General features: G+C 45.5%; 1 protein-coding gene across 3 annotated transcripts; it reads left to right on the top strand.

Annotated features, from left to right (window-relative positions):
• Positions 1-1,490: 1,490 nt before the first annotated feature.
• Positions 1,491-26,748, top strand: LOC147891886 (pentatricopeptide repeat-containing protein At5g16860-like). 3 transcript variants are annotated; one of them, XM_087387847.1, is made up of 4 exons: positions 1,491-4,365; positions 25,050-25,174; positions 25,493-25,549; positions 25,720-26,748. In XM_087387847.1, the coding sequence occupies exon 1, from the start codon at positions 1,799-1,801 to the stop codon at positions 4,136-4,138; it is 2,340 nt and encodes a 779-aa protein (XP_087243973.1). In that variant the 5' UTR covers positions 1,491-1,798; the 3' UTR covers positions 4,139-4,365; positions 25,050-25,174; positions 25,493-25,549; positions 25,720-26,748. The 3 variants fall into 3 exon arrangements, with proteins under 3 accessions (XP_087243973.1, XP_087243972.1, XP_087243971.1); XM_087387846.1 differs by having other exon boundaries at positions 25,493-26,748; XM_087387845.1 differs by having other exon boundaries at positions 25,050-26,748.
• Positions 26,749-27,543: the final 795 nt, after the last annotated feature.

The following is a 27,543-nucleotide window of genomic DNA, read 5'->3' as shown; positions in this document are numbered from 1 at the left end:
ACTGATTCCATTTGGGTCTCAGTTATCTTTAGGAACTGTCAACTCACTAATAAATAGTTTTCTTTGGCAAGTACCTTGTTTAAGAAAGGCTTGCAGACCTGGGGCCAACCTTGGAACAGAGTTCAGTTCAAATGGAAGACCTGGCAGGAGATTAGGAGAGAATTTGCTTTATCTAACCAAAGCTAGGCTCATATCTTAAGCAGGATGGAATTATGGCAGGGAGATGTCAGATGGAATGGGGGCTCTGTGTTGATGTTTCACAAGGAATTCAGCTGGTTAGGAAGCTCTTCAATCCGTCCTATTCCCACTTCAATTGCTGATATGGATGATCTCTTTAGAACCACAACTTATGGATTAAGCAGGTCCTTGAGAAGATGTCCTGCCTTCTTGGCTCATTCTTCACAAAGCTATGGGAAATGTAGAAGATGCCCTGGTGTTCTTGAGCATATTTTCCACTTGTTTGTTGCTTGCCCTCATGCTAGGAGGGTCTGGAAGTTCATCTAGATTGAATGTGGTGAGCCAATCAACTGGAAAGCTATATTGCTAGGGGATGCACTCAAAACCAAGCATGATCTTTGGTTCCAAATAAGGGCACATGCTTTATGGTTTATTTGGATCTCTAGAAACAATTTTCAATTTAATGATGTTGAAATGTGTACCTATGCCTTATTTGCTGCATGGTGGGATAGGAAAAAGAAGGTTGGAATTTCAGATAGAAGCTTATATATAACCTTGAGCTCACAAGGTTGAGTGTAGACTTGGCAGAGCACAAGAGCAAATGTACCATTGCAGAAGAACATGGCACACTGCCCAAGTATCTCCACAGGAAGTCTCTGTCCCATGTTGGGGATCTACATGTAATGGAACCCCCATTAGCTCCATGTGGTAGATTACAACTTTTTGGAATTATAAAATTTAGTGCTCAATGTTGTGTCTATAAAGAACATTTTCGACGATTTTATTGATGTTAATATCGATGGAAATATCGACTTTGGTAACATTTTCAGAACGTTTTTCGATGAAAATATCGATGGAAGAGAGCATGGTTAATGATAAAACAAGATGGATTCACTTTTGTTATGTTTTGTTCTCGTGTATGGATTATGGTGTTTTCATGAAAAACAAGGGCAGATGTTAGGCGGTGTGTAAAGAGGGTGCCCATGGGTGAGCACTCAATTTTTCAAAACCTAACGGGGTGTGCTCATTCAAGATTGTTGAGGACTCTTTTGGGGCAACCACACATTGGGCTGTAGTTGGGCACCCTTTAGGGTGTGTAAACAACCTCTAGGTTCACACAGGGACGGCCATTCTCGTGTGAAGGGCTAGTGTCCTAGTTTGGCCCAATAGGAGAGACGGGCCCACAATAATGAAGGCCGCGGACTCCATGGTCAACTTCTCCAAACTCTGCATGATTGGCGCATTCCAATCACACGTTGGAGACACATAGTCTCAGGGCCATCTTGTAATTCTATTTCCTAGCAACCATCCCATAATTTGGCATGATGTTCCGATTTTTGAAGAACGTCCCTAACAAAGCGCTGCACAAACTGCGTGTGAGCTTGTGCCAAAACTTAAGAAGAGCAACACTAAGGAATTCTTGAGATGGTGGGCTTTGCAAAAACTGGAGCATCGACTGCAATTTGCATTGGGCTCTACTTTTTCCTGGAAACGCTCCGATTTAAATACAAGAATGGGATGACAACACCCTTGCTTGGAAGTACTTGAACAGAATCGTCGAGAGCAAGAATATGCAGCTGGGGGGACACCCCTGGAGTTTGTCGCCAACAGGGTGGGCAGCATGGCACTCCAAACATTAGTCTTAAGAAAACTTTGCAAAGAGGGACGGCACAATGAGGCTCTTCAGGCTGTCAACCCTGAGACGGCAGGGAGTTGTCTGTCTAGGACATCCTTATACCATCTTCTACAGGAGTGTATCCACAACAAAGACCTGATAGTAGGCAGATTTGTGCACTCTCTTATTGTGGGAAATGGATATGAATCGAACACGTATCTGGGTACTTACCTGATCCGCATGTTTGCTTCCTGTGGGAGTTTATCGGAGGCAAACCTCGTTTTCAGCAAATTGCATAAGTCAAATGTGTATGCATGGAGTGAAGTTATTCTAGCAAATATCAAGTATGGACAATTTGAGAAAGCCATCAAGTTGTATCGTCAATTGCACAGATCGCGTGTAAAACCAGATGATTATGTTTTTGTGGCTGTGCTCAAAGCCTGTGCCAGTGCAGGAGCCCTGGTACAGGGCAAGTTAATCCATTGCCACTGTGTAGAAGCTGGTTTTGAGTCGGATGTTTTTGTCAGAAGCATACTCGTTGACATGTATGCCAAATGTGCGAGCCTCAAGGATGCACGCACTGTTTTTGACCAGGTGCTAAATTGTGATGTGGTGATATGGAATGCAATGGTTGCAGGATATGTCCACCATGGGCACTGTGGGAAGGCTTTACAGCTTTTTAAGCAAATGCAAAAGCAGGGTCCTAAACCCAACGCCTGGACTTGGACGGCAATGATTGCAGGTTATTTCCAAAGTGGGCATGGCCAGCATGCTTTCCAACTCTTTCAGCAGATGCGATATGAGGGTTTAGAGCCAAACATTGGTGCGTGGAATGCAATGATTGCAGGATATGCATTGCATGGCCAGGGCAATGAGGCACTTTGGCTTTTTCAGCACATGATCACAGAGGGCAAGAAGCCAGATAAGATCACCTTTTTAAGTATCTTGAAAGTGTGTGCTACTATGGTAGATCTGTGTCATGGCAACCTGATTCATGACTATATCGTTCACAATGCACTTGAGTCCAACGAAGCTGTAGGGACAACCCTCCTGGACATGTACGCAAAGTGTGGGAGCCTTGAGGATGCATGGAATGTTTTCGAGAAATTGCCAAAACGAGATGTAGTGGCATGGAACACCATGATTGCAGGATATACTCAACAAGGCCATGATCACGATGCACTTCAGCTTTTCCAGCGAATGCAGCAGGAAGGTATGATGCCTGACAATGTCACACTTCTAAGCCTTCTTAAAGTATGCTCCAGCATGGCAGCCTTTAAAAAGGGCAAGCAGATTCATGCCCACATAATGGACAATGGTGTTGATGTAGACGAGTTTATAGGGAGCACCCTTATTGACATGTATGCGAGATGTGGGAGCCTCAACGATGCATGTCGAGTGTTCAAGAACCTTACTATGGAAGATGTGGTAACTTGGAATGCAATGATTGCAGGATATGCCCTGCATAGTGACTATGAGCTTGTTCTTCAACTTTTTGAAGATATGCAACCAAAAGGCTTAGTCCCAGATGATGCAACGTTTGTCTGCCTGCTCTCTGCTTGCAGTCACATGGGCCTTGTAGATGAAGGTTCTCATCACTTCAATTCAATGATACAAATTTATCGCTTTGCACCAACAGTTGAGCATTATACCTGCATGATAGATCTTCTTGGCCGTGCTGGACATCTTAATGAGGCAGAAGATTTTCTTCATGCAATGCCATCTCTACCTAGTATTGTGCCTTGGACCTCCTTGCTCAATAACTGCAGAACTTATGGCGATTTAGAGTTGGGTAGGCGTTGTTTTGACCATGTTATCACATTGGACCAAAGATGTGCTTCTGGTTATGAAGTTATGTCGAATATATATGCTGCTGCTGGCATGAAAGATGATGCAGCCAAAATGAAAGACATTAGAAAAGGTTTAAATGCATGGAAGAAGCCAGGAAGGGCCTTTATCGAAGTTGAGAATGAGGTGCATGGTTTTGTGGTTGGAGACAGTAGTCATCCAAAGAGTAACGAGATATATGCAAAGCTTAAAACATTGAGCATGAAATTGAAGGAAGCACTGATGTCACATCTAAACTTCATGCCGGAGATGACACTACATGAGGACAAGGTTGATGCTTTGTGTGGACATTGTGAAAGGCTGGCCATAGCTTTTGGGCTCATAAGTTTACCACAAGGGACAACCATTCGAATTTCAAAGAACCTGCGAGTCTGTACTGACTGCCACAATGCCACCAAGCATATATCCAGAATTGAGGGGCGTGAGATCATAATAGTGGATACATATCGCTTTCATCACTTCAAAGAAGGAGTCTGTTCTTGCAAAGATTATTATTGATTCAATGGCGCCATTTGCACTGCAAAGTGTAGCAAGGCAGAGGTTCCTTGTTCTATATACTACTTGGTGTCATGATTTGGCACTCCTTTCTTTCAGGGATGTTGTACTTGGTAGGAAAATGTTGCTGACTGCACTGGAGCAAGCACAGAAATGACCGGGTTTGTGCAAACGTGCAGAGCCTTGAGTGATATAAAGAAAGTGAGAATGCTTTCCCACTAGAGCCAGGGGTAAGATTCCACAACATTTTCGGCTGTGGAGAACGAATAGTTGCTTTTATCATTAGCTTGGACTTTGCGTACATAGTTTGTTCGTGCAGTTTTTGTCATGGCCTCTTCAAAAACGTATTCACTTATCTGGTAACCTTTTATGCTTTAATTCTTTTGATTCTATTTTGAAATTCATGAAATGTTTTTCCTTGTTTGAAGACTTGTTGCTTAGGGTCTAGTATTTGAAGGGGTTATTGGCATTTGGTGCCCACATGGAGTCAGAGTGACAAGCAGTGTTTCTAGCGAGCAACCTTGAAACACGTTTTGAGGTGTCGGTTCAGAAATGTTTTGTCCTTTTGGGGACGAATGTTTTCAAATAATAGTGCAATTTTCATAAATACACAAGTGAGCATAGCTTAGTGGTTAAACAGTCTTCATGTGCATGTATATTGTGCACTACCATGCAATATTGTGTTGATGAATGGTTTATTGGGTGGTGTATTCACATGTAGTTATGGTGTGACAGATACTGTATTCATGGTGTAGGGGTTAGGTTATAGGAACCGTGTGAATAGTTGTATTGACCCAGATCAAGCCTGTTATCATGTCAATTTTTTTGTGAACGTTCACACTTTGAGAAGCAAACTGGCATGTCTCCTTCTCCACATGCTTGAGAATGTGTTGCTGCCACATTTTAACATGGTATCAGAGCTGAGGGTAAGGCTGGAGTGAATGTGAGGGAGAACATCATGATCCTCTAGTGAATGAATGTGAGTCTGAGTCTGGCTTCGTTTACTCTAAAGCAGATCTCATATTTTGTATCAACTTCCAGCTTGGGAAGATTGAGAGGCTCTTGCAGCTCTGGAAGATGGTGGGCACCTCTCTCAGTTTCCCCCCTCTGCTTGTGTATGTGGTATCAAGTCGATGATGAGAGTTACTTCCGTTTTCCAAGGGAACCATGTCGTCCTCCCCTTCCTCGGTTTCTGAGAAATTCCTTTGTGAGAGAATTCACCATGCATGCAATACATATCAGTGGAAGCAACTGTTTACCAAGAATAGTTCACACAAGAGAACGTACAATATACAATCTAGATCTGAATATATGCAGCCCAATGAGGTTGAAAACTGAAACTCCAACACAGGTATGATATTGGAAACCATACTCTCCTTACGTTAGTAGCCTTCCTTGGACAAGTCCTAGGATAGGAGGTGAAGGAAAATTGTGCTAGGTCAATTGCGCTCGTGTAAGTTCCTCAGCTATCCATATCTTGGTTCCTTTCAACTTGTAAGATTGTCGAAGAAGCTTGATCCGTAAATCTCGCGACTTAAGTGTAAGAATAGCATGTCCTTCGGAGTGCCGGATATTAGTTGCCCAGTCATCATCATTTTCATCATCAAGAGCGTTGATAGATGTTGGTATGTGGTGTCCGCTGTGGTCTCCTAGCTTTGGCCCTACGATTGACCACTGTCACTCCCGTTGGCAGTGCCCTTGATCTGGTGAGCATGGAGGGAGCGACCCCTACTTTGAGCTGTGCCTCAACCCATTGGCGAGTCTATGGTGTCTCTCGCTCTGGTCCTCAGATTTGCCGTCTCCCTGAACCCTGCTAGTCAGCTGTCCAGCTGGAAAACATAAGTGATCATGCTTTGATGAGTCTGGTTGTACACCCTGATCTTGCCTGTGTGTCCTAAGCAAATGCTCCCTGTGTCGGACGGCCTCATCGATGAAGTCACCAAGCATCCGAGATCTAGGTAGGACAAGAAACTAGATAGGGGTCCAAAATTATCCCTGAACTTTGAAGATACCGTAACAGCGACCTTAGATCTCATGGTACACAGGGCTACACCCTGATCTTGCCTATGTGTCCTAAGCAAATGCTCCCTGTGTCGGACGGCCTCATCGATGAAGTCACCAAGCATCTGAGATCTAGGTAGGACAAGAAACTAGATAGGGGTCCAAAATTATCCCTGAACTTTGAAGATACAGTAACAGCGACCTTAGATCTCATGGTACACAGGGCTCCTCTGAACTTTGAAGTGCCCCTTTGACTCGATCTCCTATTGATCAAATAAATGCAGATGCGACCCTCTCTCGGTATGCCCTCAGCCCGTCCACTCTCAATAGTCTGTGTGATGAAATGTGAAAATGTCCGATCAATATCCTGAAGGAGCGGGGGGGATTCACCCCTGTGTACTGTGGTGGATCAATGAAGCCCTTTGCTGAAATCTGCAAGTAGTGGTTTGTACAGAAGTTGAGCTTCATAGGAAACTCGCGAGGTGCCAACTAGGTCTTGAATGTGTGTAGTTGTAAGAGATTCTTGGATAACGTGGTTCACCTCGTGATATGTGAGTGGGACGGATGGTGTTGAGATATGGTGCCGTGAGCACATAGATTAAAGGGCAAAGGTATGTGCTAAGGAAAGAATTTAAGTAGCCATCCTAAGATGTGGACTACATGATGTGGAGATGTGGATTGAGGATATTCACAAGGAGAGATGTGGATGAGAGGATCCCACATGTGTTGACTATTCAAAGGGCACTCTCTATATAAGAGGCCTATCATGTATTGTTGAATACACACACATGACGAGAGAGAAATGCACATTCACTCAAGATTCTGTTTATGAGTCCAAGCTAATCTATCTTGGAACCTAATTGACTTGAGGTACATGTCATGAGCATTCTCTTCATCATGTCTCCACATAGGTTCCATCCACCTTAGAGCGCTCCATGGATCCTGAGGCACGCATGTTTTAACATGGTATCAGAGCATAGGTTTAGCTCTCCTAGTTTAGCTCATTAGTAGCTCACTAGGATTGCTCCCATTCCTAGGTTAGTTTTAGAATGCAATATTAGTTATAGATCTCCAGAGTTCTTCATTTAGAGTGATCAGTTCTTGTGAGCCAACGACATACTCTTAAGAGGTTTCCATTCTCTTGAGATTTCAGTAAGACATTACTATTGCTCTTTGTGAGCCTTTTTCTTCCACTCCACGACTCAGGCCTTCATATGCCCTAGCTTTGCTTCATCAACAGCTCTCCATGCACGACGAGAACGACAACTGCAGTAGAGGCGACCTCCTAGAAGCCAGGCGACACTATCAGCCAATCTCCAACGACAAGCTCAACCAAAGCTCTCACTATTTCTAAAGCCGGCGGTTCCTAAAGGTAGCTAACCATCGGAGGGCAGAAGAGGCGAGTTTGAAGTCCAAGCCTCCTCAGCGTACACTCCCTGCTCTAGCTTGTATGATCTGCAGGACGTCATCATCAACGGCCTAACGACCCAGCCCTTCGTGCGACCTGCTTCAACACATTCTTCCATAGCCAGCGCCCTCCTACACAGCCACGGGCTGGACTCTAACAACTAGCGAACTCTCAGATGACCCTCAAGGGCTATTCACGTAACTTTAGCGGCTCTTCAGCAATGGCAGCCTCCAACGATTGCTTCAGCCCATGAAGGCAAGCTCCTTTCTGCTTCGCCCTTCTCAACGACTCCAACCCGTAGCTCCAACGCTCTATAGAGCGGCTCTACCCCTACAACAACCGCTCCTACAAGCTGCTCCCTACAGCAGGGGCAGCCTCTCCAAACAGCTTTCAGCTCCAAGGCCACATGACTGGCAAGCCTCCCCTGATGGACAGCCATAGCTCCACTAGCAGCTAGGGGCCTTCAACGCTTCGCATGTAGCGCCTCTGCAACAGCGGCGACTCCAGCTCGACGGCACAACCAACAGCGACCCTCCAACAATGCACTATAGCACATAGCCGCAAGGTATGAGAGGCACAGCACCAGCAAACTCTGAAAAAGCCAGTGGCTCCTGCATCCTCACCAGAGCGCCGTCGCCATCACACCTTTGCCATCATGCTTCAGGTCTCAGAGATAGTCTTCATTGCTAAGGTTTCCCACAAAATGCCACGTGGCAGATAAGAATTAACTGGGGTTATTGAAAGCACCCAAGGTTCAATTTATGGTTAGGTTGAATTGCATGGTTTAGTGGGACCATGATTAAGTAAATCTAGACTTGGGTTAGAAGGTTGCCACATGGCAGATAAGGCTCAATCAGGGTCTAGTTAACTTAACTTACCATGGTTAGAGTTAGGGTTAGTTATGCCACATCAGCATGCAGAGTCAGCAGTGCCTTCTAAGCACATAGCCCCTGCCAAGCACAGTTTGGAGTGCAGCATATGAACAGCCTCTACCACATCATCAAAGGCCCTCGTCTTCATAGAAACTTCGACAAGCGGTAACTTGCAATCCAGGAGGAATTTGCACACGCTCCAAAAAGAAAAAGTGATTTGCCTTTTTGAGCTCTACGTGTTTGTCAGATGAGAATCATTGTTAGCAATTAGACACTGTCAATATTGAAAGAAATCAATTGGTAAGACCTTTGCAACAAATGAAAAAGTGACGCATGAATGCAAAACGCATGCCAAAAGCTCAAGTACATGAGATGACCATAGCCCAAAACATGGCATCCACACATAAAGCATCAAGGCACATGGAAGAACAAAGCATCATGCATCAAGCTTGCTACATCAAGCAAAGAAGCGAACCCATTGACATCAAGCATTGAGAAGCAACAACCTTGCCACCTTCAGCCCATATGTTTGTAAATTAAACCTGACCACCTGAGAGTAGCCATGTAAGCACCCAGGGGAGGTATTGACATGTAAAAGCCACATCTGACCACCTTAAGTAGCAATGTATGCACTAAGGGGAGGTGATGGATTTGTAACTTACATTTGACCACCTTGCAGTAGCCAAAGGATCATGGCACCAAGGGGAGGTGTTGAGATATGGTGCCATGAGCACATAGATTAAAGGGCAAAGGTATGCGCTAAGGAAATAATTAAAGTAGCCATCCTAAGATGTGGACTACATGATGTGGAGATGTGGATTGAGGATATCCACAGGGAGAGATGTGGATGAGAGGATCCTATATGTGTTGACTATTTAAAGGGCACTCTCTATATAAGAGGCTTATCATGTATTGTTGAGTACACACACATGACAAGAGAGAAATGCACATTCACTCAAGATTCTGTTTATGAGTCCAAGCTAATCTATCTTGGAACCTAATTGACTTGAGGTACATGTCATGAGCATTCTCTTCATCATGTCTCCACATAGGTTCCATCCACCTTAGAGCGCTCCATGGATCCTGAGGCATGCATGTTTTAACAGATGGGGCCCAATGTTGTACTGGAAGGGGGTAATCTGTCTGTGTGAAGTCCGAGACTCTCAAACCATTTGCATGTACATTCATATCAGCTCCTCTGGTCACCCTCAGCTGCCAAAGCCATGGATGAAGGGGCCAAGCCTATGTCGCCCCGTAGTGCAAGAGGCATGTTCTGTGACACGATAGCGGTATATGATAACATCAAGCTGTAGTTGGGATGCTCCGAACTCAGCTAGGACTATCTGATGTGGGACTGAAGGCTTTATGCGAATCATTCGTGAAAGCAAGAGGACCTTCACTAGAGCCCAATCTGTCTTTGATAGGTCTGGCCCCCAACAAGGGCTACCATACATATCTGTTGAGCAGATCAAAGAGTCCTGGAGAAGAGACTTGGTCAGGGGATCTTGGAAAGCACTGCTACTTGAGTCTAGCAAGCGCGGTGTGTCCCCTGCTTAGTCGGGCCTGTAACGTTGGTTGCATTGTGAAGATCGGGCCATAGAAAAGAATCCCCAAGTGTTGGAAATGGTGTGGTCACCTTTGTGAGAAGTGCAACAGAAATGAACGGGAGAGAGAGAGAGAGAAAGAGCACGCCTCACACACACACCACACTGAGGAGAGAAAGGAGAAAGAGGCATAGGAGAATTGCAACTGATCTCTGGAGAAAACCCCTCTACAATTGGGGGAAAACCTCGGAACCAACGGGCTGCTCAAGAGCTCAGTCAAACAGCTCAACAACCAAGAGAACGGGAGCACAAGGGAGTGGATGAATTGCTCCTCACATGCTACTGTGGGCTTGCTTTGCACCTCTGCCAGGCATTGCACTGAAGTGATCAATGCACATGTGGGGGGGGCCTAGATATAGCCCCCCAGCCTCGTAGTTGGCCAGCAAGGAGTTGGGCCGACCAGCTGCCTACATAGGCCGACCCAAACAGCTCCCTATATAGGGCTGCATAAGGCCCTAATGCATGGGCCTTCCAGTCGCTCACTAGGCAGAGACACCCACAAGCAAGGTCCTCTTTGTAGGTGACATTAGGAGATGTTGACCTCTAACACCCCCTCTCAGCTCTTGGATGGAACCGAGATGCAGGGAGCTGGGTGTGCCACCCGAACAGGTGGAGGAATCCATTCTATGATGCTCCACCGTTGAAGACCGCCAGAGGTACTTCTATGATGCTCCACCGTTGAAGACCGCCAGAGGTACTCGAAGCATCCGTGTGGCTCGAACCCCTCAGCACAATCACTGGAAACCTAGAACTGTTGCTCCCAGGCCACAGGTGCTAGTACACTCCTCTGGTCTGGTAATGATACATTGGGTCAACTGGTACAACAATCCAACTGATATTGCCTCCGGTGCAAGGCATGCTTCCCTGCATGGGCACCTGTATTGCAGAGCTTAGATTGCCCCCTCTGAAGCCCCCTTTCAAGTCCAAACTGGTTCACTGTTGCCAGATCAGCTCCCTCTGAAGCCCCCTTTCAAGTCCAAATTGGTTCACTGTTGCCAGATCGATGAACTTCAGTGCTCCAATGGCAACGGGCATATAAAAGCTCACAAGGATCAATCAACTGTGTCTGGGTTCCCGCAATGGCAATCTACTGACCCATCCGGATCTCCAGCAACATTAAACAATAGCAGCAGAACAATAGGAGACCCTCTCTGGATTTACCAGGTCATAACATCCAAACAAAATACATACTGCCACCTGAGTCAGCGGGAACAACTCCTTGTGGCTCGACGTCTGCCTGAAAGCCTGCGTTGATAGATGACTCTCTGCTCGGTGCACCTGATCGGCAGGTCCAGCTGCCACTAACAAGCAAGCAATCCTCCATCTGGATCCGGAAAGCCTACTGGCAGCTCCTGCCAAGTGCTACTAAAAGGCTGGAGTATACGTGGTCGAAGTAGTCACACTATTGGCCACCTGGTTACTGGACCCCTTTGCATTCCATTGGGGACGCTGACGCCAATAATGGCCTTTCTGGCCACATCGGTTATACGTATGGGATACCTTGAGATCTTCTCGTTCCTCAGCTGCTAACTGCTTTCTACCTTTCTGATCAGCTATCAAAGCCTCAGGCTGACTGTCGTAAGCGCTCCTCCTGGTCAAGCACCATGGGGACCAATTCATCCCAGGTCAACTCATTCACCCTACCACTGGTGATTAAGGATGAACAGAAGGCCCCATACTAAGAGGATAGCTAGGACAAAAGAGTTATAGCCATGTCCTCTGATGAAATCTGCTTTCCTGCTAGGAGGATCTCCTACTGAAGCTCCTGTAATTTGTTGATGTGGTCCCACATCGATGAAGACTTCTTGGGATCCAACAACCTCGTCTGGACCTCCAGCAAAACCCTCTTCATGGGAGAGGTTCGGTTATAAATGGATGCCAAATGCTCCCATATACTTTTGGCCACTGTCATGTGCTTCACATGATTAATCATCTGAGGAGTATAGTTAAGAAATATAAATGATCTTCCTTGGCATTAACACGGTCCCAAAGCTGAGACAAGGTCTCGGCCTCCTTTTGCTCGGTCCTTCGCCAAGGGATCCGGTCGGGGGCAATACCTATCAAGATGAAATCTGCCAGGTCGTATGACTGTAACATAGTCTCCATCATCACCCGCTAGACGCTGTAATTGAGCCCATCCAACTGCCGGTCAACCGGGAACGTGGGCAACATTGAAATTCTAGTCTTGTTCTCTGCCATCTCGAACAAAGTCGCCATGTCGGAGTGAAGAGGAAGCTGAACTGAAAGAGAAGATGGATGGGATAGAAGGGAACAGAGGGTTGAAGAAAGGAGAGGGCTGAGGAAGAGGATGAAGGGGCTGACAGCCCAATGTATCTTCACACCTTGCTTTCTGTCCCTCAGAAACACGTCCTCTCTGATCTGAAAACACCCTTCAAAGTCACCCTTCGTTGGTCACCTGAACAGTCCACTCCTCGCACACACTCCTCAAGGGCACCTCCGAACAGCACCCTAATCCTCCTCTTTGTGTGTTGTCTCAACACTCCCTCCGCTCCTCGGGTCTCAAGCCAACCGTGGCTCTGATACCATGTGAGAAGTGCAGTGAAAATTAACGGGAGAGAGAGAGAAAGAGCTTGCCTAACAAACACACCACACTAAGGAGAGAAAGGAGAGGAGGCACATGAGAACTGCAAGTGATCCCTAGAGAAAACCCCGCTACAACTGGGGGAAAACCTCGGATGCTCGAGAGCTCAGACAAACAGCTCAACAACCAAGAAAATGGGATTACATGGGAGTGAATGAACTGCTCCACTACCCTGCTCCTCACATGCTACTGTGGGCTGGCTCTGCACTTTTGCCAGGCACTGCACTGAAGTGATCAATGCACATGTGGGGGGGGGGCTATATATAGCCCCCCAGCCTCCTAATCAGCCAGCAAGGGGCTGGGCCGACTAGCTGCCTACATAGGCTGACCCACAGCCCTAGGGGCCCAACCCAAACAGGCCCTATATAGGGCTGCACAAGGCCCTAATGCATGGGCCTACCAGCCGAAGCACGGCTCTAGGGCAGACTGCTTCTAGCCCTCCACCGGGATCTGCACCAGCCTATATGAAGGGGCTGTGCCCTCTGCCCTCCAGCTGACCTGCACATCAGGAAGCTGACTCCCTAGGCGCCTCCAGACAGCCCTAGAAGGGGCTCAAGGAAAGCCCTAAAAGGGAGCCTCTCCTCATCACTGATCAGGCTGCCACTACCCTAGACTACCCTCACGGGGGGCGGGCACACCCACAACACAGGCCCTCACTCACTGGCAGGCATAGCCTCCAGTCTTTGTGTAGCAGTACCGCTTCTCTGAAGGTTTTATTCAGCCGCCATGTTATCATAGCAGAGCATTCGTTCCTGAGCCTCTTGGAGCGGGATCAGTCCCAGTGCCAGACTGTCATTCCTCAGTTCTTTGGGAGGATAGTCAAGTTTCGGGTGGGAGTTGGTGGCCATCATGATCACATTCGCTTGGCAGATTCACTCAGTCCCTCAGCAGCTACCATCATCCAGAAGTAAAACAGGAGGGAATGTCACATGCACCCTTGCACTAGGGAGCATTGTGACACACAGTCTGACCCATTTGTCATACGCCGTTACCCCTTTGTGAGCCTTTGTCCAGGGACGAGTGAGGCACGAGCTACAAGGGTCCATTCCCATTTCCCAAAATCACAAGCCAAGGTGGAGCAGTTTGGGTCACTATGGCAAAGTGAGGTATCCACCTAGCAACAAGTTCAGAAGAGGGGAATGCCACATGCACTAGGGTAAAGCCCAGGTTGTAGTGACAACTGGCTGCCTTGTCAGCCAATCGCAGCCCCCTACGCAGCATATGTGGCAGGTTTTGGGGCCTCCAAAGGGGAGCAACAAGCATAGTAAATGGGCTGGAGGGCTAGGACTGTTTGGGTCGGCCAAAACAGGCTCTTCCAGCCCCTATATAAGGGGGGCCTTGCCCCTCATTTCAGCACTCAGCTCCCAGCCTTCAGCAGCACCTTTATGCCAGCATATGGTTGAGGTGTGGAGTCGTGTTTCAGCAGCATAGTCTCATCTCCCACATGTTGCAGTTAGGGGAGTGGTCCCAGTGCAGTTATGCATGCCGATTTGGCAATCATGTACAACAGTAGTCAGGGCATTTATGCCATCAATATAAATAAGGTAGTGTGCTATAGTTAGGAAGATCTCTTGTGTCTCTCATGCTTGAGTTCTCCTTGTATGTTCATCTTTTTCCACACAACAAGCCCCCCCATGCTACATATGTGACATGGGGGACTTGCCTAGAGGTTGGGAGCTGAGTGCTGAAATGAGGGGCAAGGCCCCCCTCATATAGGGGCTAGAAGGGCCCGTTTTGGCCGACCCAACCAGCTCTATTTAGCCAACCAGCCAGTCGGCTGCTTTGGCTGGGCTGGTCGGGCTGTTTACTCAGCCCTAGGGGCCGACCTAGAGGGGGTTGAGGCTGCCTATAAAAGGCGCCTCCCCTAGCCCACTTACTATGCTTGTTGCTTCCCTTTGGATGCCCCAAAACCTGCCACATATGCTGCGTAGGGAGCTGCGATTGGTTGACAAGGCAGCTAGTTGTCTCTGCAACCTGGGCTTGACCCTAGTGCATTTAGTTGGGACAACGATTAGGAAGTTATCACCTCATAAACTGATAGAGCGTCCTAGGAATGCACACGGAAGTGTTTAAATATGGAATCCAAAACTTCTTTACTTGCTTGTACTCAACAACATTCATGTGTGTACAAGCCACTAAGTAGACAATGCTATATGGAACCAACCAAAATGTATTTCCATTTGACAGGACACAATACAAAATAAGTCCAGATTCCCATCAACTCGTGGTACTCTATCTGCCAGCATTTCTGGGATGCTCTATCAGTCTTCCGCTGCTGCATTTTTACCACCAAGTACGTATAGGATGCAACCACCTCCACCGGTAGCCCATCTAGTGTGAAGTGCTCTCTGTGCATGGCCGCCTGAGATGTATTGAAGGTCATGACTTTGGTTTTTACCACGGTTGACCTTCAAGTCATGTGTCTCGTAGAAAGTATGAAGTGCATCCAAGTGTCGATGTAGGACCCACGTCATCTACGTAGAGGACAATTTGGTGGGCTAGAGAGCAGCCAGCCCTCCCTAGAGTCCCAGTGAAAGTCTCGAGCTCGTCTATATAGAGGCAAAACAAGGTTGGTGATAATGGACAACCTTGTTTGATCCCAATAGTGCTCATAATCTCCTGTGTCCATCCTCCATCTGTCCGAACCTTGCTTGAGACTCTCTCATAGAGTGCCATGACTGCCCAAATCATCTCCTGATCATACCCCAACTCTTACAGCTGTCTGATAAGTTGAGCTCTCGGTACCATGTCAAAAGCTTTGCGGGAATCCAAAAAGAAACAAGAAAGCCTCTGTCTCTATGCTTTGGCCTCCTCAATGACAACTATGAATGTGAGTATGTGATTTAGGGTCCTGTGTTTTCTCTGGAAACCCGCTCATCCCATGGCCCTGCAAACTGACTAACCTCTGTGCCGAGCATTGTTGCATAGATCTTCGACATGTCTACTTATATCGGTATGTTTCCCAGGCTCATGGGATCCCCTGCCTTGTGAATGGGAGTGATGGTGTTAAGGGCCAAGGTGTGAGAGTAATCGGTGCAAACTGCTTCATTAAAAAGATTTGCTAAGATCGGGGCCAAAGTATTTATTCCATATGCAATGATCGCAGTATGTAGGCCCTCATGATCTTTCATTCGGCCACTGTAAAGCTTCAAGGCTGCGTGTTTGACAACTTTGGTTATGAAAAGTGTGCATGATGTAGGACGGTGTGGGCAAGAGATCAGGTGCTCGTTGGTTAGGGACATAAGTCCGAGAGTTTGGTGTCTGTGAGAGGGAATGGGGCTCGCCGCTCAAGGAACTTCTGCGATCAGTATTTAGAGTTGTTACTAAGCAAAATGCTCATTTATTCCTCGTTTTGGCCAATGAAAACTTGCTTTTTCGATGACGGGTACTCACGTATCGTCTCTGCCTCACTCAAAAGATGATGCTTATCTTGAATCTGAGTTGCTGGCATAAAGCCTTACACTCGTCATTATACCAATCATTACAGGGTATGTGTAGGGCAACTTCATGGTGTATGTGTGATTAGAGCAACTCGGTCCTCTAGGAGGAGTATGTGGTTGATGTATGTGAGTAGAGTGGAGAGGCGTGCAGAGTACTTAGGCGAAAGGTTGTTGGGAAAAATGTGTAGGGCAACTTCATGGGGTGTGTGTGTGATTAGGGCGACTCGGTCCTCTAGGAGGAGTATGTGGTTGATGTATGTGAGTAGAGTGGAGAGGCGTGTAGAGTACTCAGGCGAAAGGTTGTGATCGAAATGTATGTCATGATAAGTAGCACGTAAATGGTGTCGTGGTGTGCATATGTAGCCCCGTGGGATGGGTATACGAAAGAATAGATAGGTGTGATCCTCTCTTGGAGCTAGTGGCGAGACAGAAAAATCTGTGAAGTGAAGGCAGGGGATCCCATGAGAGTCAACTACTTTGGAGCACGCCCCATGTGGAAAACAAGTGAAACTACTTGAGGAGGGCCAGCAATCCAGGCCATTATAGATGATAAGATGATGTATCCTGCCCATGTCTAATAGTGCATGCCCATAGGATGTGATTTGGACTTGTGTGTTTGTAGAGACTCGAGACGTCCTAGCCTCGTCTAGATCAACATGTGGTAATAAGATAGAATCATCGTGAAGTTCCAAAATTGAAACCTGGTGTGTACCCATCCTTGTGTTGAAGTCTCCAACAAGGAGAACTTCCCCACTGCTTGAGAGATCCATGATGTCCATGTTAGAAATGACAACAAAGAATATACACAAAGCAGAAGACTAAGAGAATAGCCCAAGAGCTCACACATTGGGGTTGGGGGTGGAATTAGAAGCTTCTTTACTTTGTGTGCTCATCAATATGTGCTTGAGAGATCCATGGTGTCCGTGTTAGAAATGACAACAAAGGATATACACAAAGCGGAAGACTAAGAGAATAGCCCAAGAGCTCACACATTGGGGTTGGGGGTGGAATCAGAAGCTTCTTTACTTTGTGTGCTCATCAATATGTGCAAGCTAGTAAATAAGCAATGCTCCAACAGAGAGATAGGACCAACTAAATATATTTCCATCCGAAAGTACACAATACAAAAGGAGTCCAGAGTCCCACCAAATCATGGTCCACTGCCCTTATCAAAAGGATGCTGTCTTACTACCTTTGTGGCTCTTCTAGATCCCTAAGTTTGCGTGCTCCTCGTTGAGCTTCAATAGACTTTGTCACAGTGCATTGATCCCTTCTCCTTGCTGCCCTGGAAGACAGCCAATGCTGCAGCCCCTTCCTGACCTATGTCTGCAGCTCTTCAGCCTCCACTGGATTCCTTTGATGGTGGCCCAGATATGCTGCTCTGCTGCTCCAATCTGCTGCTTGAAGTGCTGCCTCAGTGGCCAAGGGGCCCCTTTCATGGGGGCTGGAAGCCCCCGAAGTAGGCCTACTGGCCAGCCCTAGTGGGCCGACTCGATAAACCGTCTGACAACCCTATGCATGTCAACTAGTGGCTTTTGCTCCACCAGGTCCAATCCCGCACAAGCAAACCATCTTCGTACATAGGTCCATCCAAGGTAGCACCTGATGGCACCACCACCTTCAGTCACATTCCCACCTTCGAACTCGCAATCTAGATGCCACCATCTTCTTGTTGTCCCCCTCATAATGAGTGAACAGCTTGGAGTCTTCCAGGCACCATGCTCTCAAGGTTTGTTTCAACCCATTCTCCTTCTAGCAAGGTCCGCAACAATAGAAACATCTCGACAAATGGTATCCTGAGAATATCTCCAGATAACGTGGACCATGAGCTTCCATTGAGCTCTCAAAAGCAAGTACTCTTCTGGCTTTAGTACACCTTTTCCAGGATCACCTTCCTGCAATCTGCAGATTTGAAGAAGCATCCACGCTTCCCCTTCTGCCTTGTAGGAACACACATTCCTTCCAATGTTGTATTTCGTGAGGCACATGAAGAGTAGATTCCCACAACATGCTATAAAGGCTCAAATCAATGACATGAAGTATAAAACAGAACACAGTTCTGCTGTTGTGCTTGCTCGGAAGGCAAACTACGCACCTCGTAGAGGCACATTTAACTACCGTGTGTACTCCGGTAATGTCCCCTTCTGAACCACAACATCCATCTGATCCTGAAACCCTAGGCCACTCCATGGAATCTTCCCTCATGTCAGTAATACTGGATGACTCCAACCACTCATCGTGACTCCTCGTTTACCCACATCTCAATATTAGACATCCTCACGGTGACTTTTGGGTCTGCATACCTGATCTCAGCAATACTTGGAGATGTCACCAAGAATAATTCTCCACTAAGTACTACCACATTGGCAGTGTACAGCTCCCCAAAATCTGAACTGGTTACTGGACCATTCATGTTCTTCCGATCTGCCTTCTTCTTTCTGAAATCCTATGCAAAATGGCCTTGCTGATCACAATAGATTCTTATGCTTCCTCTTTTTCTTGTTTTTTGAAGTGTCCTCATCGTTCTCAAAGTCGTCGTTCTTGGGTTGCCACCGTTAGGCTTGCCCTTCCCTTTGCCAACCTTGTCTTTGGCTAGCAACGCCTTGTCATCACTTTTGTCATAGAGCTTGTCTCGAGCCTTCTCCTGTAGCCCCAGTTCCTGAAAAGTCAGAGTTATGTTTCTCTCTCCTTCTCTCACAGTTGAAACAAAGCCCTTGAAACTCTATGGTAGCATCCCAAGAACCAGCAAGGCCAATTGGCTTGAGTCCACCTTGTGACAAACCGAGGCCAGCTGATCTCTCACTACCTTCATCTTAGTGAGATGGTCATAGACCGTATCTCCTTCATCCATGCTCATGTTGAACAATTGATGATTCAAAGCTAAGATCCGGGATGTATTGTCCATCTCATATAAATTCTTTTCAGAGTGCCCCACGCCTGTTGCTCGAATTTGCCGTTGTCCCTATGATCAGTGCTAGGGCCTGGGCATCCTTGTCCTCCCACACTTCGAGGTCATCACAAGAACAACATTATCAGCCGCATCCTTGACATCCGCGGGCACTGGATCTGCTCTTGTTGTGATCTTCCACACCTTCATGGCCACCAAATGACTCTAGATCTTTACCTTTCAGATAGGATAAATTGTCTTGTCCAGCTTCTTGGTCTCTCTGAAATTCGGAATTGTTGAAGAGGGCGTAGTTGTTATATGAGCAGTGATCGTAGGTGCCGAAGCACCTCCACCAGTCCCGCCACCTACCCGGAACCATTGACCTTGGAACCTCCTCTACCAAAACGTTTCTTTGCCGACATAGCTCTAGGAAATCACCTGAGTAACCAAACAATCAACCCTTTTGTAGCAACCAAATAGACTCTGTACAAACCTAACTGAACCTGAGTCACCCTCCTTGCGAGGGAACAATCCTCCAGCTGGGGAAGTTGATTCCCTAGAGCCTTGAATCAAGGTGTCCTTCAGCAAGGTCCTTGCCTTCTTTTTTAAATCAAAGAAAGGAGCCTTCTATTAATGCTGAAAGACTTCATACAAAACAACAGCCCTGAAGGTGTTATGGAAAAGAACCAGGAAAAGGTTGATAGAAAAACCTGCTTGTTCTAGAGAAATCCAGCTCACTGCCTAGGGGATCTCTGGTATTGGGGTTAACAGCCAGGTGGGGGGACTATACAACCAACGAATCCTCACAGAGTGAATAGGTAAAAAACTCCTACAGGCCAAGCCTTGCAGGCCTTTCCCTTCAAGCTCCCCCACTTGCGAACCTTGTTCCGGGCTCTAATACCATGTTAAAAATGACAACAGAGGGTATACACATAGCATAAGACCAATAGAATAGCCCAGGAGTTCACACAGTGGGATTGGGGGTGGAATCACAAACTTCTTTTCTTTGTGTGCTCATCAAACATATGTACAATCGGACTGTCTTACTCCCTTCGAGTACAGCTTGGATGCCCCTAATTCCGTGGTTTTTTGTGATGAGATCAACCGTATCATATGGTTGGATCTACTCCAGCTCCGTCACGAGCTTGGCAGGAGACTAGGAGCTCCCTAGCAAGATCTAGTTCTACCGCAACAGCTTCTCGAGAGTATTAGAGGATGGAGTGATTATCAAACCCTAGTATCTGGAGGACAGACGAGCCTTGGAAGAGACAACGAGAAGCGGTGGAGCTAGAGATACAGGGACCATGCACGATGCAGAGCTGACTAGAACATGCAACATGGGGGTCCATGAAGGGGCAAATTGATGTGTGTGTGTGTGTGCCTATGGGCTTGGAGTCCTTTGCAAGAAGTGTGTGAGTGTAGGTGTGCTAAAAGGTTCTAGTTAGGTGTTTCAGGTTGGTGTGATGAGTGAGTGATCATAGGAGGTGATTGATTGAGATAATTAGGGAGATGATTGTGGATCTTGGATCTACCTACATGGAGGCAGTTGCCTATATATGTAACCACTCTTTGAATAAACAACTACATTTGTGTCTCATTGTTTCCATATGGATTTACACTTGGTATCAGAGCTTGGTTAGAATCTGAGTGCCAAGAATGAGATTCCTAGAAGATTCCAACTAGATTCCTCCTTCTCATATGCCTCCTATCTCTCCTTCTTCTACCTTGAGCTTTGACAGCTTTATTCTCTTCATCCACGCAATATCTTGAGGAGCCCTTCCAGCCAGACCTTTCACACTTCTAGGCGACCCTCCTGCCTGGTGGGATCTCTGAAATACGTTGCCATGAAGTTGCACTGCCACTCAGTGTATTCCGCGCCACTTCTGCAATGCTGCTCACCTCAGTCAACAATCTTGTAATTCCTCTGAGCCAAGCTTACTCTACACCTAGAGCTACCCTCTGAAGAATTTTGGGGCGACTTGGTCCAGCAATGAAGGAGAACTAGACAAAAAACCAGTCGTCTTGTTTTGTGAAGACAGTTTCCTCAAGCAAAGGAGATGCTGCTGCCCCTGGAATTATAGTGCACCATTTTGGCTATGGTTTGTTCTGAACCTTCCTTGCATATGGATCTATGATTGTGCAGCAAAAGCCCCCATCTTGGTGATGCTTGGAGTGAGGCACCAAGCCTCCAAAGTTTAGATGTAATCTGCAAGCATTTCTAGTGTATTTTTTGGAGTTTGTTATGCTACGCTAAATGCTTGAGTAAAACACTCAGTTCAGAGATTATTCTGATCTCTAGGTGCCACATAAGGGGCTGACGCTCAAACTCCTCTCTGCATCTGGGTGAAGCACGAATGAGAACCAAAAATCAGTTCAAAGTGTGTCATTTCAGTTCAGAGAATGTTAGTTCAGTTGTTGCTAATCTCTTCACAACATGCCAACCTCAAGTTCTCAAAGCTCTTCAAAAATCAAGAAGAGTACAAAGACGAAGTACAAGGTGAAGAAGACTCCAGTTAAAAGGTTGTGGGAGAAGCCAACTGGTTATGATTATGCCAAACAATTAGGTTTTTTAGAATTCTTATCTTGCAATTTGCATCTATATGGTGAAGGTGATTTTTTTGTTCAGAAAGATTGACCTCTTGTAAAGGGATTAGACAGTGCCATTTGCTTGGTAAAACCTTCCCAAATGGCTTCCAAACTGAAAATAGATAAGTTTGAAGGAGAGGGGTTTCACACTTGGCAAACAAAACTAAAGTTTATTCTCAAGAAAAAGAGAATATGGAAGGTAGCAAATGGCAAAGAAACTAAACCTACAACTAGAGAAGGAGAAGCTTCATGGCTCCCAAAAGATGGAAAAGCTCTTGCTGTAATTGCTCTTGGTCTGAGTGATTCCTATATTCATCACATTGATAGATGTGAGACTGCTCATGCTGCATGGACTCTCATCTTGAGCATGTGTTTGGAGCACAGGGAAGATGCTCTAAGTATAGCTTGCTTATCAAGTTCTTTGACTTAAAATTGGATAGGGGGGAGTCCATCTCTTCACATCTAAATTCAATGAAGAGCATTTTGACACAGTTATCTGGCATCAAGTTTAATCTTGATGAAGATATTGTAATTGCCATCTTACTTAGAAGTCTCACTGAAGAATATGACACTATTATAACCACACTCACCAATTTTCTAGAGATAAGTTTGGTAGAAATTGAAGCATCACTCTTGGAAGAGGAGAGAAAGATCAAACAAAGAAGTGATTACAAAGAAGGGGCATATTTGGCTAGAAGCAACTTAAGCAACTTCAAGGGAAAGAGCAAAATGAAATGTAACTTTTGTGGCAAACCTGGACACTTTGAAAAGGAATGTTATGCCAAGAAGAGATGTTCAGCTAATCTTGTTGAGGAAGCAGAAACTGAAGAAGAAGAAGAACCAGAGAATGTCAAAATTCAAGCTCTCACTGCTTACAATACCCAAGTCAAATCTGACAAGGGTAAGGATCCATATGTTCTCTGAGTTATGTGTGTATGAGGTCAATAATGGTTCTCTGCCATGGATAGTTCATCCTTAAATAATTGTTAGTCTTTTGAGATTTTTCCTTGTTGGACTCATTGGGCTTTACATACATAGTCAGTGTCCATCTCCCAGTTGTAAACCAAGAATCCTATGAGTGAGTCACAGGTTGGGGCCATGAGTGTTGCCACATGATAGTGGGCAAGCCATGGAGCATCCCATGTACTACTACTGAGGGATGAGGTCATCAATTTGTGAGGGGGAATGAAGGGGCAAATTGATGTGTGCCTATGGGCTTGGAGTCCTATGCAAGAAGTGTGTGAGTGTAGGTGTGCTAGAAGGTTCTAGTTAGGTGTGTCAGGTTGGTGTGATGAGTGAGTGATCATAGGAGGTGATTGATTGAGATAATCAGGGAGATGATTGTGGATCTGGGATCTACCTACATGGAGGTAGTTGCCTATATATGTAACCACTCTTTGAATAAACAACTACATTCATGTCTCATTGTTTCCATATGGATTTACAGTCCACCAAACCATCCCAGCTCTACTCAGAGGGGACAGCCCCAGCTGGGGCATTACTCTCGAATGGCCCAGTGGATACAGAGATCATGAGACCATGCCTCCCGCCACAACAAGAGATGACCTGGCAGACACAGATACAAGATATCTTCGCAACTCACGAGAGAGACACCATGGCACCTAGCTATGCATTTGGCTAGTTTTGAGTTTGAGTTTAGCATAGCACTCAGCAAGGGCCTTAGTGAGCCCTTTGCTTCAGCCCACAATGGCTTGCATGAGTTACCCTTGGATTGTACTTTGTCTTGTAGGCTTGCGAGTCCTTCTGAAGATGGTAATCTCTCTCTCTCTCTCTCTCTCTCTCTCTCTCTCTCTCTCTCACGCACGCACGCGCACGCACACACACAGAGGATGTGAGAGATTCGGCTTGCAACACCTGCAACCAGCAGAGAAAAGTGGATGGGGATATTGAAAGCAAGAGACTTGAAGAGAGAACGCTCCCTCACACAAGCATGGCTCTGATTGGAACATTAGCAAGCAGGTGGAAGGAGAGAGGAGAGGGTCGCCTTCTCAATAGAGATGCTCATATGTGGACACCCTCCCTCTGTTAGACCTAGACATACATCAGGATGATGAACACATTTTTGCAGATGCCTACTATACATCAAAACATAAGAAGCTCGACTGAAGTATCACTTCCTGCTTTCACGTGGATGCTTTAGCCAGCGACTTTGTCTATGAGCATATGTATAGGGTTCCATTCTTTGTGAGATATAGCAGCAAATTTATTTGAGTCTCAATTTTGAGTTTGTGTCAATTATGTGTGGTATTGTAATTCTGGCACAAGGAAGGGCCAAAGATGTTTGGACTGTCATTTGAATGTCATGAATTTATGTAGAATTATGAATCTGCTTATGAGAGCTTTTCTTGCGTTCATATGTCGTGAAGTTGCCCTTGAAAATTGTTTTTTCCACTTTGCTTTGATACCTGATAACTGTGAGGATTTACGTGGCATATATGCTGACTGTCCGTGAATTAATTGTGTACCTGTGGAAAGAGAGACATGGAAGCTATTGCAGAGTCTTCATTGAAAAGTATGATGGGTAGTATCATTTGGCTAGTTTTGAGTTTGAGTTTAGCATAGCACTCAGCAAGGGCCTTAGTGAGCCCTTTGCTTCAGCCCACAATGGCTTGCATGAGTTACCCTTGGATTGTACTTTGTCTTGTAGGCCTGCGAGTCCTTCTGAAGATGGTAATCTCTCTCTCTCTCTCTTTCTCTCTCTCTCTCTCTCTCTCTCTCTCTCTCACGCACGCACGCGCACACACACACACAGAGCATGTGAGAGATTCGGCTTGCAACACCTGCAACCAGCAGAGAAAAGTGGATGGGGATATTGAAAGCAAGAGACTTTAAGAGAGAACGCTCCCTCACAGAAGCATGGCTCTGATTGGAACATTACCAAGCAGGTGGAAGGAGAGAGGAGAGGGTCGCCTTCTCAATAGAGATGCTCATATGTGGACACCCTCCCTCTGTTAGACCTAGACATATATCAGGATGATGAACACATTTTTGCAGATGCCTACTATACATCAAAACATAAGAAGCTCGACTGAAGTATCACTTCCTGCTTTCACATGGATGCTTTAGCCAGCGACTTTGTCTATGAGCATATGTATAGGGTTCCATTCTTTGTGAGATATAGCAGCAAATTTATTTGAGTCTCAATTTTGAGTTTGTGTCAATTAATTCTGGCACAAGAAGGGCCAAAGATGTTTGGACTGTCATTTGAATGTCATGAATTTATGTAGAATTATGAATCTGCTTATGAGAGCTTTTCTTGCGTTCATATGTCGTGAAGTTGCCCTTGAAAATTGTTTTTTCCACTTTGCTTTGATACCTGATAACTGTGAGGATTTACTTGGCATATATGCTGACTGTCCGTGAATTAATTGTGTACCTGTGGAAAGAGAGACATGGAAGCTATTGCAGAGTCCTCATTGAAAAGTATGATGGGTAGTATTTCTCTACGTGACAACTGATTGTCCATCTGTTGTTGATGGAACGTGGACTCTAGTCGGTGGTGTCAGGTTCAGACAAAGCCCACCAAGCTGAGAAGATTTAGCATATGGGAGTCGAAAAATGAAGAGGTGCATGAAGTGATTGGCTAAGCACTTAAAGGAGCATATGTGCGCCATCTTGGTAAGCTGAAAACTGCTGGAGAAAATTTGTTAAGGCTTTATAAATTGTCTGGCTCCAAGATGAAGAATTACAACTTTGTTCTAAAGTAGGAATTATTTAATTCTCATTTAAACTGAAGATGGAAGGAGAAATGCTTGTGATGCATTTAATAGGATGCAAGATTTATTGAAGCAACTCAACAATGTGGGTGCCATCTTCAATGGTGATGATTCAAAGATGATCTTGCTATCAAGCCTACCAGCTGAGTATGAAAATCTTGAGGTCCAAACAGTGAAGTTAATTTCAATTGTTTGGTTTCTACACTTTTGGATAGGGCAGGCAATGGAAGAAGCAACTCAACAATGTGGGTGCCATCTTCAATGGTGAAGCAGCTGAGTATGAAAATCCTCAGGCCCAAGTACTGAAGTTAATTTGTTTCTTCACTTTTGGATAGGGCAGGTCATGGAAGAAACACTTCTATCTTCTGATGCAGAACATTAGTGAGCAAACAGATAAAGAACACGCAAGTCAAGAAATCACTGATGCACAGCTATTGTTAATATCAGAATCACACTGAAATTGTTGGACAAAAGGAACGGAAGATTGAAGAACAAAAGAGATACACATGCAAGCTTTTATGAGGAAATCTTTGGGAACGAAGCTCCAGGATATGTGGAAAGTTGAGGAAGGAAGCTGAGGGGTGTGGGCTGTGAAGAGGATGTAGAATTAATCGAGGACATGGACATGGAAGACTATAACAGCCTTAATGCACCATCTGGTTTTTAAAAGGTGGGCAAAATCTCATTTTCTTGTTCAAGCTTCGTTACAAATGTTGTCACTCTCTCCGGACATGGTCATTTCTTCGTATGTTCTAGCAATTGATTGTAGAGATTCGCTGCATCTTCTTGTGGAGCAAGCAGAGATTTTGGCTCTGGTTTTTTCACGGTCTTGCGCATGATTCACCGTGCACATATGAACAAAAGCGGAAGCAATACACCGAATTCTAATTCACACACATGCAGAGAACAGAGAAAATCTCATATTATGCTCCTCAAGATTGGGCTAAAGAAACTACAGCAAACTCTCCAAGTAGCCGCACGCTCCTACTGAAGGTCAGTGGCCTTTTCTAGTGCTCCAAGTGATGGAAGGAGTAGGAAAATCATATATGTAGAGGAGAATGCAACCCTCACATTTTATAAGTCCCAAAGAGAGATGATGTGGACTGAAGAGTCCTTTGAGTGGATCGACTCGCAATGGCATGTGGTAGCCCTTGAATCATGTAAATCTTGAGCCATTAATATGCTTCCAATGCATGGCTATGCCACACGTTGCATGTCCTTTGCACAGCCATATATGGCTGAAATGATGACCTATCCTAATCCATTGTTTAATGGCTTGTCCTTATATGGTGGCCTTCCATGTTGAGCGCCTAGCTGTCCAAGGGGTGCAGTGTCCAATCTCTGGACATGGGGTTCAAATACCAAGAAGTTTCATAAGGTACTTGTGTCGCACGACTGAGAGCCCTAGTGAAGACATCAGATAAAATCTCCTTGGTTGGACATTGACAGTTGCTCTTTTCTCAACTCGAGTACTTAGACCCGTCTATTGCCATGTGGCATAGTTGTGTATGAAGAATTGTGTACTTAAACCGTGCGTTGCTGCAGGATGTAAAAGACATTGGTGTGTAAAAGACATCATGTTATTATTAAAGCCAATTATTTACTATTTTCAAAGCTAATGGCTATGGATTTTTAGATTGGCTGATTTGAATTCCAAGAATAGTTTGAATTTTAATCACTACATGCACAACATATTGAGAAGCTTAAGTTTAACAAACAATGATGAAATGTGAATCAATTGATGATGAATGCACTTCCCTCTTATTTAAATGATAGAATTCCATCAATCAATCAATCAATCTCTCTCTCTCCTTCCCTCCCTCCCTCTCTCTCTCTCTATCCATATATATATATGTGTGTGTGTGTGTGTATGTGTGTGTGTGTGTGTGTGTGCGCGCGCGTGCGTGCTCTTTTCTGGAGTCCTTTCCTTTTGTAAAATGATTGTTTCATAATATGATGTTCATAGTTTCACCCAAAAAAAGTGTGTGTGTGTGTGAATATATATATATACACCATTGGGGTGGTTCGATCATCACTCACCTAGAGAAAAGAGGTTGTTGGCCAATTATCTTCAACTCTAATAATTGAAAAGAAATGAGAGTTCGAATCTTCTGCTGCTAGCTATGTGTCCTCTATCTTTTGGGTTGCTTGGTCTCAGATCACATACACGGATACCTTTCCTATCAAGGGCTTGAGCCATCCTAGAGTTAATTTGTACATCTGAAGTTGTTAGATAGCCTTTACTCGGCTAGAGCAACGAGGCCATTCGAT

This window comes from Dipteris shenzhenensis, chromosome 17 (genome assembly GCF_047967505.1).
Source record: "Dipteris shenzhenensis isolate YYH24624 ecotype China chromosome 17, Dip_SZ_1.0, whole genome shotgun sequence".
Classification (NCBI taxonomy): Eukaryota; Viridiplantae; Streptophyta; class Polypodiopsida; order Gleicheniales; family Dipteridaceae; genus Dipteris; species Dipteris shenzhenensis.
Note: the sequence above shows the minus strand (reverse complement) of the source record. Positions and strands in the feature narration are given on the sequence as shown.